General features: G+C 42.5%; 1 protein-coding gene across 1 annotated transcript in view; it reads left to right on the forward strand.

Moving 5' to 3' along the window:
• The window catches only part of LOC120926737 (multidrug and toxin extrusion protein 1-like), a 144,897-nt gene that overhangs the window by 81,402 nt on the left and 45,096 nt on the right, over window positions 1-18,399 (forward strand). The window contains exons 9-12 of the mRNA XM_040336901.1: window positions 4,133-4,246; window positions 4,348-4,415; window positions 4,514-4,622; window positions 8,752-8,827. Of these exons, the coding sequence (XP_040192835.1) occupies window positions 4,133-4,246; window positions 4,348-4,415; window positions 4,514-4,622; window positions 8,752-8,827 (367 nt within the window). The remainder of the gene's footprint in view (window positions 1-4,132; window positions 4,247-4,347; window positions 4,416-4,513; window positions 4,623-8,751; window positions 8,828-18,399) is intronic.

Genomic DNA, 18,399 nt, shown 5'->3' on the forward strand with positions numbered 1-18,399 from the left:
ATTTGAATTAGTTAAAAATATGGAAAGGAAGGATTTATTAGCAACAAAAGAGAGAACAGTTGGTAAAAATAAATAATTGAATTTAGGATATTTTTGGGATATAATATACTGAAGAATAAAATTGAGAATATAATTAAAAAGCATTGGGGGATTCTATTACGAGATAAGGTACTTGGGGGGTACTTCCCCCTCAACCTAAATTTTATATAAAAATGCCCTCAGTCTTAGGCATATATTGGCCCCAGGTGCACTAGATCCCCCTACGAAGGGGGGAGAAACTTTGACACCCTTCCTAACCGGTTTTTACTCATGTGCTAGGTGTTTAGCATGTAAACCACAAAATGAAATAATATTAAGAAGCAGAAGGAATTAATTGCCACAGCCACAGGGAGAACACATAAGATTAAGGAGTTCATTACATGCACATCAACGGGGGCGGTTTATTTCGGTCATGACTGTAAAGGGAAACAAACTAAAATGAGGAACTTAGATACTCGGATACATAACCTGATGGATCTGGTAGAAACTCATAAGGAGTAACCAGAGTTTGCAGACTTTCAGGAGAACTTATGTCTAATATTGAGAAGGAGGTTTAAGATAAAAAGAAAAATAAGTATCTGAGGGATACATGTGACTATAAAGAAGGCAGGGTATTCAAATGGCAAATTAAATTAGAAGAACAAGAAATACCAACTTGAGAATCTACACCCACAAAAAAGGAAGAAAGTAATAAGAAAATATCACAGAAACCCAAAGGGCTCTGGGTCAACAAGTAGCCCCAAAGCAGGCACCCAAGGGACAAGCCCATAATGCTCAGCTCCTGATGGCACAATCTCACTCTGTGCCTTACAATGGACAGGGTCAGGGACAGAGTGGGTACAATCGACCCTATAATAACCTTAGAGGTCGAAGGAGACCCTATCATAATAATGGTTATAATAGAGGTGGATTCAATAGAGGAGGTTTTAATGGTAGACAACCTTTTAGACCGGGATCCCAGGGGTACCCCAACTCAGGCCCCTATTATCCAGTACAACAAGACTATAGATCCCTGCATAGTTTAGGGAGACTCCAGCAGGGCTATGATAGACCCTATGTGGAATATGATGGCCACCAAGGAGGGGACCATCAAGGATGACAGAATAGGTATGCTCCCTTGAAGGGATATGTAGAAGAACCCTGTGGGGGGTGATTTTTTTAGATCAGGAGAACACCAGGAGGGGGGACAATGGGGGGGCCACACAATGGAAACATATTTGGAGTCAAAGGAAAAGACAGGGCGGGAGGAGAGCAGGAAGGAGACTCCAAAAAAAAAAGAAAACACCAATAGGGGAAGGTATTTACAATCTGAGTGGGATCCCGCTTAAAAGTAATAAGATTAAGGTTTTAGATAAAGGTTTAAAATGTGTTCCTACAAAGAATCCAAATAACTTTGAGACTTATGTAAATGTCCAAAAAATATATGATAAAACCTATTTAAAAGTACTTTATAACCAAAACTAATGAGAGGGTTACCCAGAATGTTACTTTGCCTCCGACAATAAATTTACAGATGTTTTTAAAAATATGGTCACTAATGATTTGGAAAAATTGAAGATTAGGGATTTTATGCTCTAATGCAGGGGTGGCAAACACAAGGCCCACGGGTTGAATCCGGCCGCCAGGCCTTGTCATGTGGCCCACACAGCGGCACCTCTAGTTCTCACAGAAGCGCAGTAAAAAAACAGATTTTCGTCTGTCCATAAACTTCTATGGGACAGGAGAAGCTGTGTGTAAATGTAGGGGTGTCTGGCTGCATCTGTGTTGGCTCACTGTGGTCAATACAATGTTACAGTGCACAGTTCCCCCCCTACACAAATGGGAGAGGCTGAGTCTGCTCTGCCTTCCCCCTCCCCTCTTCCTGTGTGAAGTCCGTGCAGACTGCAGTGAGTGAAGAAGCCGTGCAGCTGGGATATTATGAACAGAGCAGTGGGCAGATAGAAGGTACACAGGATACCTCTCAGTGATAAAACTCCAGGGACCATTAAAGTGTGAGCTCAGTGACTCTTATCTCCCTTCCCCTCGTTTTTTAAACTTTTTTCTCCAGCAGTAGTTGTTATAACTGCAGCCAAATTGTGTCATCAGCCTGTGGTAGTGCTTGGTCCCGTGTGCTTTTAGGTGGGTTCACACTGATTTGCTGTGTTTTGGCCCATTGCTGGTGTATCTGCAGTTTTCCTGCGTTTTACCCACTGTCCTATTGATTTTTATTAGGTTGTGTGTTTTTTCTGCATTTTCTGAAAGCGCACTAAAATTCCTACATGCTGCATCTTTGGCGCACTGTCAGAAAATGCAGCAAAAGCCTGCAACCTGATATATATCAATCCCTGAATTCTACCAGGGGTACGTAGCGTACCCCTGGCTCCCTACCCTCTGTACGTAGCGTACCCCTGAATTCCTGCACTGTGTTTGTAGCGTACCCCTGAATCCCTACCCTCTGTACATAGTGTACCCCTGAATTCCTGCACTCTGTATGTAGCGTACCCCTGAATTCCTGCACTCTGTACATAGCATACCCCCGAATTTCTACCCTCTGTACGTAGCGCACTGCTGAACCCTGCACTCTGTATGTAGCCTAATCCTGACGTAATCCTGAACTTTGCACTCTGTATGTAGTGCGACCTATATACAACTGGCCCTTTGAGGGCAACCACACTGCTGATGCGGCCCTCGACGAAATTGAGTTTGACACCCCTGCTCTAATGTATTCTGGATAATTCCCTTTCCTAGAGGGTAAAAAAGAGGTTGTAGTCAGGCCTGCAGATAAAGGGGGAGGCATTGTGTTGATGTCCAAAATCTACTATAAAAAAGAGATGGAGAGATTATTGGGAGACACAAAAACATATACGCTACTTAGTTCCAATTCAGTGAGACAATATAAGGATGATCTTTCACAACTAATGAAGAAAGCAATTAAGAAAAATATCTTAAGTAAAAAAAGAAGCAGAATATTTGAATCCCACTTTATGCCGTACCCCAGTAATATATTTTCTTCCAAAAATACATAAGGATAGTAAGAACTTAACCTCTAGATTGGGCCAGTATTTAGATATCTTTCTCCAACCTCTGGTCACGTCGACCCCTGCGTTTCTGAAGGATACTGAACATTTGTTGCAAATCCTGGAAAATGTTAAAATAGAGAACTCCTTGCTTTTTGGTAACAGGTGATGTTGGATCGCTGTATACCATAATAGAACATGCAGATGTAAGTGAATCGGTAAAATGGGCATTGAGTAATTCTTCCATAGAAAGTAAACATTGTAGATATTTATTAAAGTGCTTGAATTGTGGATTGCTCATAACTATTTTTGGTATGATAGCAACTATTATTTACAGAAGACTGGTGTTGCTATGGGAGCCTGATTTGCCACACCCCCCAGGGGTCTCAACGTGGACTTTGACCATAACTGCTTCATCAATAATGGTTGACATTAGTTGTTATTTATTGTAATAGGTGTATATGTATTTTACTAGGAATAGGATCAAATAATGTAAAGGAGCATACTTGGTAGTAATAAAATAATGGTACTTTATATTAATAATATTTTTTTAATTACATTTATTGGATTACTAAGAATAGGATCAATAAAAAATGTTCCTTGGCCTTCATGATGCTCTTTGTTCAATAAGGTTCTCTAACAAACCTCTGAGGGCTTCACAGAACAGCTGTATTTATACTGAGATTAAATTACACACAGGTGGACTCTATTTACTAATTAGGTGACTTGTGAAGGCAATTGATTCTGAAGGCAATTCTAAAGGCACTAGATTTTAGTTGGGGAGATCGGAGTAAAGGGGCTGAATACAAATGCACGCCACACTTCAGATATTTATATAAAAAATGAAAACCATTTATCATTTTCCTTCCGCTTCACAATTACAGTATGTGCCACATTGTGTTGGTCTATCACATAAAATCCCAATAAAATACATTTACATTTTTGAATGTAACATGACAAAATGTCAAGGGGTATGAATACTTTTTCAAGACACTGTATTTAATCATACACTGAGTTTCTTTTGTATGTGATTTAAATCTCATCTTCATTACTTTACAAGCAGGGTTTAAATTCCCGAGTTTTGTTTTTGTTTACAGGTTGGACAACAGAATGTTTGAAAGACTGGTGGCCCTTCCTAGCATTGGGCATTCCTGGCATTCTGGTAATGGGCTTTGAATTATGGGCTTATCAAATTGCAATGTTATTAGCAGGTAACCAAACTGTTTTGTTCACTTGCACACATTGTGATGAAGATAACACAATTCCTTACAGTGATGAAGATACGTTATCCTTATTTTCTGTAAACATCTAGGTCTTATTAACTTAGTGGAACTTGGAGGACAATCTGTTCTGACTCAGTTAATGACCCTAATCCACAAGGTAAATACCTACATTTATGTAAATATGAACTGTGAAGTCTGTGTTCATATTGCCTATTTCTATACAGTATATATATATTAATTTATAGCACTTTTCAGATTCCCATTTCTGTTGGCATGGCTGCAAGCATCAGGGTTGGCATTTTTTTAGGAGCTGGAGAAACTGATCAAGCAAAGAGATCTGCTAAATTGAGCATGGTTGTAGTAGGTATGTTTTTATGATGATCCTTATGTTGACCATACACTGTATGTAGTGATGTAGCCATTAGATACTGTATAATAATAATTTCTACAAATCACTTGTACCTTTCAGAAATAGATTGCAATAAATGAATGGAGTGATCAATTAACAGTCATCTTCATAGACTGGGCTTCAAATACTTACTGACAGCCATATGTATATATACAGCCTGTAAACAAGTTATTATACCTACCTATATTAAAGTATATGGGCCCATTCATCCCCAAACCTGTGTGTTACCATGTGGGCTGCATGGAAATGGAACAGTGTAACTCCAGCATGACTGTTTTAAAAGAAAAGTGTGGGCTGGCATTGTTGCTTTTAAAAATACTAATTTGTTATTCATCTCCAGTGGCAGTGATCATTCTTATTAGGAGAGCTAAGCAATACTTGCCTCCATATTTGTTACTACCCATTCCATTACAGTGTAACGAAAGGTACATTTTGTTTTAGTTTTGGATAGAGTGGAGAGGGATTAGAACACCTTTTAGTTTTTATTGCAGTAATACCACCCCCATTTAGTGTGTTTTACCCCCCCCCCCTCATTGTCCTGTTTACCGTTATCATTGAAAGTGAATGTAAAAGAAAGTCCCAAATGTTGGGCTGACACTGGAATGACGCTGGAACAGTAATAGAGGGGAAAGTACTGACCCCCCCACCCCCCCCCACTATTGACTAGTGGCTTGCAGTGGTAAACAAAATCAATGACATGTCGGTGGCTATGAAACATAAAGAGGAGCAATTTAATAAAACATTCATACATTCCCCAGGTATCTTCCCAGTAACAGGCCTATGGTTATTTGGAATGTTATCTAATGGTATAGTTTAGGTACTGATTGTTAGAACGTCTCTCATTTGCTCTTTATTCTACCACCCAACCCCCCCCCCCTCCAGTCCCTTCCCCCACCTTTTTTTTCCCCCTCTCCCACTATTTCTCTACTCTTGGTTTCCTTTTGCTGCCCTTGGCTTTCTTTCTTTTTTAATTTATACCTTTAGTCTAGTTTTTTTCTTTTTATAAATGAAAAATAGAGCGGAAAGCTTCCAATGGGTACAATAGTTCTGGTGACCCTGGTATCAACTCAGGACTTCTTTACTTTGAAGGGATTTTCTCTATTTTCTGTTTTGACTATGGAAAAGGAAGTGAAGGAAAATCTCCCCTTTCGGACACAGACAGCAAAAAAAAGGTTATACCACTCCCTTGCGCTATCCAAAATGAAAAAAAAAAATAATTATAGGTACACTTTTTAATATAGGCCCTAAAATTCTGTGTATTTGTGGAAGAAAGAATGTCACTGTCCTGGTAGGCAGAACCATCTTAAAGTATAATTAAAGGCAAACCGTGTTTTTTGTTTTGGAGTGGAGAGGGATTGAAACACTTATAAGGTTTGTATTGCTGTTAGGAAAATTCACCATCTCTATTTGTTCTGTTTACCATTATCACAGAAAGTGAAAGTAAGAGTATTCTAAATTTTGAGTTATCCCCAGAACAGGAATGGTGGGGAAATCTTTTTTTCACTCACTTCCTGTATTGGCTGTAAGACAGGGAGTAAAGGTAAGTCTCCTCAATGGCACACAGATGGCAAAAACCGTCCCTTACTCTATTTCAAATTTTAAAAAGTTTGCCTTTAGTTCTATAATATTGTTAATATTGGGAACAAAAAGAGAAACTGCTCTGAGGGCCCAAGTGGAGGATATACTGCCTGGGCAGCATACATACAAAACATGTGGGAAAATAGGGCTTGTTGCTACTGTTAAAGGCCACCTGACCAGTTGCTTTAGCGACAACAGTACTTTTACTTGGGGTGTAAGAGACAAACATTCTATGCAGCTCTTGATAATGGGGTCATAGAATCACATACAGCAGAAAATATTACTTCACCTACTGTCCAAGTGATACTTTTTTAAGAAATGGGGAAGCTATTGTTACAGGGACAGGAAAGCACAGACCAAAATAAAATTCATGCAAACACAAAAAGAGAACATAATCCCAGTACCTCACAATTATTCTTAATGCAGTCTTTCCCCTCCCTGTTTTATCCCCCCTCGTTACTTTTACCTAATTTTAACATTCTTTTTCCTCTCCATTTGCTTTTCTTGTTGTTTGTTTACATGTTTTATGCACATTATGGCTAAATGCTAAGTCACAGTGCATGGAAACATATTTAAAGGAGTTGTAAAGGAAAACATTTTTTGGGCTAAAATTAATGTCTGCAAGGTAGACAGACAGAATAGTGTAATGATTCTGTTAAAAAACGAGTTAATACCTATTAAATTCCTTCATCTATATCACCTCCGGTGTTCTAGTTTCTGTTTTCTCATTCACTTCCTGTTTTGCGGCGCTCGTTCATGTAAGAACTACATTTCCCAGTATGCATTGCGGCACACCCAGTAATTAACACCTCCTTGAAGTCTCTAACCCGTAGAGAGCGTCCTGCCGCACAGTTGTAGTTCCCAGGAGGGGGCGAGCACGTTACTGACCACCGCAGTAAAGCCTCCCTTCAATGTGTTGAGTTACAATCAGACAAGCAGGAAGTGAACAGAACAGAGAAGAAATAGTTTTTGCTCAGAAGTTGCTCTAACAATGAGGAAGTGAAAAGAGGAATGTCTGCAGGTAAAGGATGCTTATTATGAAAAAAAAATGTTTCCTTTACAACCCCTTTAAGATTATGGGGTCATTTCACTAATGTTTACCACATGCGATAACAGTCACGAGAATCATTTGCATAAATTCTCACATGCGGTAAATAAAGTTCAATTCACAAAATAAATAAAATGTGTTTTTTACGGCAAAATAAAAAATGTGCAGGTAAATAAAATTTAAAAAGCTCTTAAGTCCAATTCACAAACAAACCAGAGAGTAAAAAAAACATGCAATATTTACCACCAGGGTTTTACTGGCCATATCACATGCAGTATTTGTCAAAAAACTGCATGTGGGTCAAAGGGGGCCCCCACGCTGTTTCTTGACAAATAGCTGGTTGCTAAGAAACGGCCTTATCGGAGAAGAAGTGGCTTATCTGAATCTGGAAGCCCCCTTTAAGAAGGGGGCCACCAAATCCCAGCCCCCTTAGTAAATGAGTATGAGGTACATAGTAGTTTTACCCATTAACAAAAAAAGTTTCAAAATGTAATAAAAACACACACACTACTTTTTATTTTTTTTTATTAGAAAATAAAAAAACAGTGCCTCCCTTAATGTAAATGCATCATAAATCATGCAGCCCGCCTTCACCCGAAAACGAAAAAAAAAATGCTCTTGGCGTCCACGAAGGCTGACGGCCTACTGCAGGCCCCACTGTTTGACAGTTCTTATATAGGTAAGGGCGGGCCATCTGGCAACGTCACCTGGTGGACCCACCCCTTGTGATGTCATGGACCGATGTATGCTGGGTTGGTGATGTCACAAGGGGGTGTGCCACCAGGTGATGTCGCCAGGTGACCCAGCCCATATCTTTTAAGAACTGTTGAACGGTGGAGACTAAAGGAGTCGGTAAACCTTTATGGACGGCGGGAGTGTTTTTCTTTTTTTAGGTGACACGATTAACAATGGATTTACATCGAGGGACACAGTTTTTTTGTTTTTTTTAATAAAGGAATTGTCAAAAACTGTCTCTGTGTTTTTATTGCTTTTTGACACTTTTTTGGTGAATGGGTCCTAGGGGTACTATTTTTTTTACATTCAGGGAACCCGCTGACAGCTGATAAGTCATCCGTTGTTAAGGACGTGACGGCCGGCTTTGTTTTCAAATACATGTTTTTTTATCCATGGAAGTCTATGGTATCAAAAAACAGAAAACAGTCCCTGGGCCTTACCATAAAATGCACAGATGTGAAAGTGACCCATTGGAAACCATGTTAAATGGAGTGTAGTGTGTTTCTGCAAAACTGAAAACGCACTAAAAAATGCATAGGAACCAGGCTCTAGTCTTTATGTGGGTAAGAAAAAAAAAAGACTATACGTTTAGCAATATATCAAATGCTGAAATAATTGTAATTCTATAAAGTTCTGTCGTATATTAGAGAGTTTTGTGTATCCTTGTTTGACTGTGTAGAATCTAGCTCTTCATGTACTATGAATAATTTCTGTTTCTTTCAGCTTTATTTACACTGATAATCTTCATTTTACTCCTTGCCCTGAAGAAACCACTTGGAGAAATATTTACCAATGATGAGTATGAAAAATTAACACTGTTTTTTAGTGTGTGTTTTTTTTTTAATAACACAGCCCTGTTCACACTTGAGCATATTTCAGTTTGTAAAACGCTCAGTTCTGAAGCTCCAAAATGCCCAACAAGCTAAGCCCTATTCATTTCAATGGCCCCTGTTCACATATGAGCGTTGTGTCACCTGAAGCAAAACGCCTAAAGCTCAAAAAAGTACATAAGCTTCTTTTTGGCGCCATAGACTTCCATAGAAATGCCTGACTTTAACAGAAAAATGCTCGTAAAATGCTCAAAAAGCAGCTCTCCGCCACCAATTTCCTCTCCCTCTACTCCCCCTAGTGCCTTCTATTGTCTAAACAAAAACAGCAAAAGCTGTAGAACGCTTTTAAGGCTCGATTCACACTAATGCATTTTTGATGCATTTTACAATCTGCACAAGTGCAGGGATTTTTTTAAACATGGGTTCCTATGGAACACGTTTACATCAATGCATTTTTCCCCGCAAAATACAGCGTTTTGCATGTAATAGACTTAAATGGACCTGCATCCAAAATGCAAGTGCCACGTTAATACCGCGATTTTGCGGCAATTTGCATTTCTATTTTACACTGTATATAGCTGGTTGCTGAGGAGAGGGCGGGAAGCCGGCTGCCGCATCCTTAACAACGGATGAGTCATCAGCGGTCAGCGGGCTTCCCCTGCTGACAACTGAATGTAAAAAAAAAAAGAATTGCCGGTTAGAAAAATAAAATCGGCCAGGGTTGTCGGGAAGAAGCCCTTTTCCATCAACATGGGGCAAAGCACCCCCCCAATGTTGAGGACATGTGGTCTGGTATGGTTCAGGAGGGGAGGCGCTCGCTCGTCCCCTCCCTTTTTTGATCTGCCTGGCTGCATACTTGGATAAGGGTCCGGTATGTTTTTTTTTTAAATTTTGGTGTGGTGGGGTCCCCTCCGAATCCATGCTAGACTCAAGGGCCTGGAATGGACCACAATTTTATTTAGCCGGTGATCTGCCGTGCTGGTTCCAGGTGTCCTGGAAGTTCCAGCGCATGCGCAAACTGATGCGCTGAGCTGGTTCCAGCTATCGGGAAAGTTCCTTCAAGCACTGCGCAGGTGCAAACTTGCTGACGGAAATCCCCGAACGGCGGCCGGCATCCAGGGCGACGTGGATTGTGAGGTAAGTGGCCAGTCGGCCTCACGTCCTCGCTGCGCTCGGACGGCTCGCTTCGCTCGCTCGGCCTCCTGGCTCTTTTTTTAACATCCTCCAATCCACGGGGATGTTAAAGAATGAGCCTGGATGCCGGGCGAGGTTCGGGGATTTCCGTCAGCAAGTTTGCACCTGCGCAGTGCTTGAAGGAACTTACCCCACAGTGGAACATTGAGCACAATACACCGGCAATTCTTATCGTTTACATTCAGCTGTCAGCGGGGAAGCCGCTGACAGCTGATGACTCATCGGCTTCCCGGCCCCCCACCTTAGCAACCAGCTATATACAGTGTAAAAAAAAACGCAAATCGCTGCAAAAACGCGGAAAGCACAGCAAAAAGCACTGCAGAGATGCTAAAAAGCAACATGCACAGATGTGAATCGCGCCTCACTTCTAAAATGCTTTTAACAAGCTTGTAAAAGGCTGCAGAAAAAGCTTAAAAAAAAACAGTAAATCGATACGCTCAGGTGTTGCCAACGCTTCTGATCCCTTTATATCAACTAAAGTCCAACCAGAAATAATGTTTATTATTCAGCATATATTATGTCTGAAGTGGCATGCCACACTAAAAGATTTTAGTCTCAAAAATGTGATTTTCTTGCTGACATTTTGGGGGGACATACTTAACTGCATATTGGGATGATTGGATTATTGGCTGCAATACTCAGAACTCTCACTAGAAGTCAGTGTACTTTATACACATATGTATACTTTCCATAGCCCCCTGCGTATAACACGCAGGCACAGTTTACCCTCTAAAAAAGTGAGTGTTATGCGCCAATAAATACAGTATATATGGTAATTACTCTTGTTTCTCAAATTATGTTATTCTTTTCTGCAGTGCTTGATATAATGTTACAAAAAGCAGTTGCTAATGTTTTACTTTTTTTTTGCTGATGTATATGCAGCTGTGCAACAGGATCATAGTAAATTATACAGAAGTAATGGAAAAATTAAATTTGACCTGTTTTTGATGGGAATATGGGTAGAATTATATTTTTTTCATGTGGATTATGTGTTGAAATTTGTAGCTAAACATACATTGGAACATATCTAACCAATTTCTGCTAAGAATATGCATATAATAATTTTTCTACATGAGGATTATGGGTGGAATAATGTAGTTAAACATACATAGGAACATACTGAACCTATTTCTTTTAAGAATTTGCATACACTTATTTTTCTACATGGGGATTATGGGAGTAATATCATACTTAAACATACCTAGGAACATATTTAACCTATTTTTGATGATAATTTGCTTATGATTGTTTTTCTACATGGAGATTGATGGAAAATTACAGTTATGCATACATAGAAACATATTTAACCTATTTCTGATCCATTCTCTTATCAAGAACATGTTAAATATGTTTCTTGTCAAGTGTAACCATGATTATACTTCACAAAGAACGCATTTAACCTGTATCTGAAAAGACTATAATTGTTTTCTACATGGAGATGGAATATCATGGTTACATCAAAGAAAGTTGCTCAAAGAATTCTGGTTGAAATGTCAGGCAAAATTTTATAAAACGACCCCTTTGTCTTTTCTTTTTAAGAATTATCTTCCATCTCCATGTTAGACCTAAACTATACTTTGTAGTCAGAGTCTTCACTGTAACACGTAGTGCCCCCAACTACTAAGGCCTGTGGTGTGCCTTGGCCTAGCGGGACGGTACGCCTAAAAGAGGGCAAAAGACACAAGATAGGTAAATGATAGCTTTATTGAAACAGATAACATTAATCCAATATGGTGGCGAATGCGCTACGAACCTCCATATGAGGTTTGGGAATATATCTGCTATAGCAGGAGGATCTCCAGCGTCCCATGTGTTTAATGATATACGAAGGAACCCCCTGTTTAGATGCTGCAGACGCCGGCCCAATTCTGAAAGAATGTCCGGAGAAGCGCTTTGGATCCAGATGCAGCTTGGCAAGAAGAATCCTAACATAACCGACAAATTGTTTCGAGGTGATAGGATGCATAGGGAAGCGGACTAAGGGACTGCCTGGTCTTGTTGTTGGGGAGCTGTAACTCATAATGCTCGGGGAATCTGGCAAGACTCCCTCTGAGCAGCACTGGAGCATGAAAGCTAGCCTTGGACACCTCCCCGGGACGGAGGAACCGAAAGAAACTCAGGTGGATGGCCACCTTGAGGACCAAGCTGGGACCAGCGCCAAAGGGGGAAGTGGACAGAATATCTGATATGTCTCGGAAAATATGCCCGGTGATAGGTTGACAAGACAACTGAGAAGATCCCTGGGTTCTCTGGATACCCCTCAGCACAGTTTTCAGAGGTTGAGCAGCAAAAATGGATGGCCTGTCACGCGCCTGTAGTGACCTGAAATGCTGAATCCCTGATAAATATGACTTGATAGTACTGCCCGACAAAGCTAGCTCACTATTGCAGTAAGCAGAGAAAGACATGATATAATTAGTATTTATAGGGCCCTCACATGGAAACAAAGACATAAATCCGAGGAAAGCCCTCCAACCCGTGGTGTATGACTTCAGCGTGTGTCCTGGACAAGGACCTGTTGGCCAGCTCGATCGCCTGAGACCGAAAAAAACGTAATCCATTACTCACAGCGAATAGGGGGGATTGGCCGGCCCATCCGTTCCGCTGCCGGATGCTGTAAGAAAAATTGTGGCATGTTGAGACGAGATAAAGCATCCGCTGCACCGTTGTGATCTCCCCTGATGAATTCCCCCTGGAAATGAAATTTATACGTCAAGCCCAGCCAAGTCAGCCTGCGCATAAAATACATGATTAAAAGGGACCCTGAACTGCCTTTATTGATAATTCTGTCTGTAGCCAAATTATCCGTAAAGAATATGACTGAGTTACCTGACCAACCAGGGCCCCAAGTGACTGCTGCCGCCAGGATAGGGTAAATTTCAAACAATGCTGAAGTGAGAGCAAACTTCGGCAGATGAAACACCTCTGGGGGCCAGCGGCTAGCCAGCCATTCCTGACCAAATGGTCGAAAACCCGACCGAAGCGGCGGCATCTGAAAAAACTCAGGGGGAACAACCTGTTGGATGCGGGATAAACATGGAGATACCATTCCAATCACAAAGGAACCAATCCCACATGATCAAATCGGCTTGGGCGTCTGCTAGTAACCTGACTGGGGAGTCCGAATCCTGCCCTTGAGGAAGAAGAGCCAGTAGTCTGGACACGAACGCCCTACCCTGAGGAATGATCCTCATGGCATGGTTTAGCATCCCCAACAGGGACTGCAAGTCCCTCTTGGAACACACCAGGGAACGGAAAAACTGATGGATGACCTGGCGAATCCTGACCAATTTCTCCATGGGTAGACTAGCAACCATGAGATCGGAGTCCAGCGTGATCCCCAAGAAGGTGATGACGTTGGCTGGACCTTCCATCTTATGAGCCGCTAGAGGGACATTTAAACCTGAAAACAAACCCGTAAGCACCTGCAGATCCCTGGGCGGATCCCCAGGGTCTTCTAACAAAACAAAGTCATCGAGATAATGAATAACCCTCTGACAACCAGCGTAGTTATCCAGAATCCAATGCAATGCAAAAATGGACTGCTTTTAGAACCAAACGTTAACTTAGTGGCTAAAAAGTACTGCCCTCGCCACTTGATACCATGCCATTGCCAGAGTGCAGGACTAATGGGGAGTAGCTTGAAGGCGTCAGTGATATCCGCTTTAGAAAGCCAAGCACCCCTACCTAACTGTGGGATGTGCTGGATAGCCAAGTTCACTGATGAATATTTTAGCGAAAATTCCTCGGAGGGGATGAGAGAATTGAGGCTAGGGATGTGAGACGAATGAGGCGCGGACAAGTTGTAAATCAAACAAAATGTATTGAAAAACTTCCAGGAGACAACACCAATAGGGCTAACCCTCCGCATGAAAAAAGGTGATGACAGAAACAGACCGATCAAGAACCCTTTGGACAGCTCCGCTTGTAGCAACTCATCGACAACGGCAGGGTTATTCTCTGCTGACCTCAAATTGTTGCATTCAAACGTCTCTGTTGGAAGGGTGATGAGGCCAGTATGGAAACCTGTGGAAAATCCCTCCAGCAAAAACTGTCTAACCGCTGGTGCTGGATGGTCACCCAGGAAATCCCCCAGCAAGAAGATGTTGATCCGGCATAGTCAAGACGTACCAATCGGCTTGACCAGGCAGGCGGACTTAGGGTGAGCTCTGAAGCAGTTGGCGCAAACATGCAATAACCTACATTGGTTGTAACTGCAACCCGAATAGTTGTAGTTATTGCACAGCTGAGCTTTCCCCAGGTAACGTATGGGTCTACCCATCTTGTCCACCTGCCCAGGGGTTCCCGCAGACCCCACTGCCGCCTGCTTGGAGGGCCCCACCTGACTAGTGGACTCAGTATTTGAACACCAGGCTGTGGTGTGAGCTGAGGACTGGCAGCTGGTACATACCGGGGACTTTGACTAGCGAAATGCCTACAAAACAGTTCCATGTCAATGCTGCCCCACCACGACATCGCCTGGAACTGAGCCCAGGTGGCCGCCACTTTATCCGCAAAGGACCGGTGCTAATCATAAAAGATTGAGCCACTGTACTTATGTGCCAAATCCACAACCTTGTGAAGGTACAAATCAAATTCCTCCCTCCTTCCTGGGCTAACTGAATAGACAATGTCTCTGAAGATGCCAAATGCCAGCACAAACTCTGGTACACTGAGTTTGCGATTGAGCCTGGGATCTTTGGTTTTCAGCACCACTGACACCTCCCCACAAGTAAGGGAGGCCAAATTAACATCTTTCCCTTCCAAGATGTCTTTCTTGATATTGGCTGGGATAAAATGGGCCGGTGACACCGTATGTGGGGTAGCCAACGGTGACGGCACCGCCGTAGGTAAAGCTGTGACATTACCTGCGGCTGGGCTCGGGAGCGCAGGCTCTGGGGTTGCTGCAGCCACCTCGGCACTGGCTGGTACTACTGCACTAGCCGAAGCCCGGGCCTCAATCACTTCCATCCTTTCTTGCAACTGCACCATGGAGGTAGACAGCATATTTAGCACTGCATGAATCTACACCAACGAGTTGTGTACCGACGCATGTTCAGCGCTGGTGGCAGGTGGTGACTGCGAAAGAGATGGGAAACACAACCTAAAAAGTTCCGCTTTCCTTGCTGTTGAGGGGAAAGAAATGCCCTTGCGGCATAGTTAAGCAATAAGTCTGGGCACAGTCCAACTCCTTAAAGAAGGTGAACTTCCATACTCCGAACCCCTACGCGGAGTAGGCGGGACGAATGAGAACTCCTCAATTTCTGCCACCTGAGACATGCCGAAATCTAAGGAAAAACAAAACTTCAGACAATAAACATGAAAAGCCATAGCCCCCCTAAAAGCACAAATACGTGACCGCAGTGGTGGCAGACAAATTGCACGTGAACTACTGAACGTGACCCAAAACCAGCAATGATAAATGAAATGAGCGAGCCCGAGCGACCTGCAGCGTGACAACAGGTAATTACAAACGAACACTCAGAGCTACGATACCCACAGGTCGTGGTGGATATGTATAACGAGAGAAATGTTGGTGCAATACCAGACATGAGATGTACAGGCGAGCAAAACAACCTGAACCCATGAAAGCAAGCATACATATGTACCTGCTGACACAGAGAAGACACTGCAATCGACCTGAAAGAATTAATACCACATGTACCAACAGAGAAATGACCGCATGATATGTATAACAGAAAAATAAATGAAATGTGGTCAAAAGACCTGAAATGACAACCCCAGATCCAGCGCCCCCCATAAAATGCCCATTGTGGCAGAAAGGCCCCCTGACGAGCACATGGCTCAGTGCCTGAAGGTGGATCCGAGCCCCCCCACGGCCCCTTCACAGTCACACGGCAAGGAGCTAGTGAAGATTCCAAGCTTGCAAGCTTGACTAGCTGCTGCGCGCCCCCCCCCCCCTCAGCCATGACAAATCATGACACAGCACAGAACCCACCCCCCTGGCACCGCCTCCCCCCAACCCCTGAACAGACTACAGCATCAGGACCTGAGAAAAGAATATGACGGACATGACAGTGAAAACAAACATGACAAACAAGACCATGCTGCCAGAACGCCTATGGACCATGCGGTTCAGCCGGACAGCCCCTGCAACATCCGCCCCCCCCTCGCAAAACCCCCTCCCCCCTTGCCCTGATGCCCCCCCCCTTTAATAACACCAACTGCAGCCTGCATGACAAAGCTGCCCGCACAGCACTGGCCAAAGTGACAAGCATGAAAGCTGCAGTTGGGAGCTCATGCCCATGATATCTAAACCCCAGGGGATACGGAATCTGCTGCAGGGGGGGGGGGGCGGTCCGAATGGTACACCCCTGCATGTGTCCAACACAGGCATGCTACCAACCATCACCACTCCCCCCCCCCCCCCCGGCAACGCACATGGTGCTGCAGCCAGGCAAAGTCTTCCTGTTGCCCCAAGCCCAGAAAGTGTTACTGTCAACTAGCCCCCCGCCCCCCCAAAACATCCCGCTGATCGTTGGTGTGGCCGACAGGCCACACCAACAGGCCAGCCTTCAAACGTATGTGAACACTTGCCTTGTCCAACAATCCATTCAGTTTAAAATATAAAAAGATAGATAGATAGATAGATAGATAGATAAATAGATAGATAGATAGATAGATAGATAGATAGATAGATAGACTTGCAGAGCTTTCTTTTGGTAGTATTTAAGCATCTCTGGGTTTTTTATTTTTTGCACGATAAACAAAAAAAATTATAATTTTTTTTACTGATACCCAATATGTATTCTGCTACATGTTTTTGAAAAAAAAATCACAATATACGTATATAGATTGGTTTGTGCAAAAGTTATATTGTCTACAAACTATAGTATATATACTGGAATTTTTATTTATCACAGCTGCGGCGCCAATGGCACGCACATCCCCTAACCGGAAGTGCCGGATCACTTACCAGCCATTGTATAACTAAGTTATGCGGCAGGCAAGTGATTAAGAATCCTTTCAGAAATTGAAGTTTTAATAGTCTATTTTTATCAGTTAGCCAAATGGAAAGTAACAGAAGAGAAATCAAATCAATATTTAGTGTGACCATACTTTGCCTTTGATAGAGTATCAATTCTTCTAGGTACACTTGCACACAGTTTTTGAAGGTACTCGGCAGGTAGGTTGTCCCAAACATCTCGGAGAACTAACCACAGATCTTCTGAGGATATAGACGGTCTTAAATCCTTCTGTCTTTTCATGTAATTCCAGACAGACTTGATGAGAGCAGGGCCCCGTGGGGCAAAACCATAACTTTCAGGACTCCTTGTTCTTCTTTACGCTGAAGATAGTTCTTGATGGCATTGGCTGTATGTTTGGGGTCGTTGTCCTGCTGCAGAATAAATTTGGGGCCTTTCTTGTGAAAAAAAAAAGAATACATTTGGGGCCAATCACACGCCTGCCCGATGGTATGGCATGATGAATAAGTATCTGCCTCTATTTCTTAGCATTGAGGACACTATTGATCATGACCAAATCTACAACTCTATTTGCAGAAATGTAGCCCCAAACTTGCAAGGAATCTCCGCCATGCTTCACTGTTGCCTGCAGACATTAATTAATTGTCCCGCTCTCCAGCCCTTAGAGGAAAAAAATCTCCCAAATAGTTAAAATTTTGACTCATCAGCCCAGAGCAACTGCTGCCATTTTTCTGTTCCCAGTTCCTATGTTTTCGTGCATAGTTTAGTTGCTTAGATATGTTTCCACATCAGAGGTATGGCTTTTTGGTTACAATTCTTCCATGAAGACCACTTCTGGCCAGAATTCTCTGGACAGTAGATGGGTGTACAGTACCTGGGTCATGAAGACAACTTCTAGCCAGACTTCTCTAGATAGTAAATGGGTGTACCTGGGTCCCACTGGTTTGCGCTACTTCTGTGTTGATGGCATTGTTAAACATCTTCCAATGTTGACGAGAAGTTAGTATTTCATCTGCTCCATTCATCGCCAAATTTCCTTGGCCAACCACTGTGTCTATGGTCCTCAATATTGCCCATTTCTTTGTGCTTGAACAGCACATCTTGAAACCCCAATCTGCTTCAAAATCTTTGCCTGGAAGAGATCTTGCTGGTAACTATCTTGTCTTGTTGCTGTGCTCAGTCTTGCCATGGTGTATGACCTATGACATAAAACTGTCTTCCACAACCTCACCTTAGTAGCAGAGTTTGGCTGTTTCTCACCCAGTTTTAAGCCTCCTACACAACTGTTTCTGTTTCAGTTAATGACGGCGTTTCAACCAACATATGACATCGATGATCATTAGCACTCGATTGGTATAATTGGTTAATCATACACTTGACGTTAATCCTACAAAATCCCT

Source organism: Rana temporaria, chromosome 2 (assembly GCF_905171775.1).
Source record: "Rana temporaria chromosome 2, aRanTem1.1, whole genome shotgun sequence".
Lineage (NCBI taxonomy): Eukaryota > Metazoa > Chordata > Amphibia > Anura > Ranidae > Rana > Rana temporaria.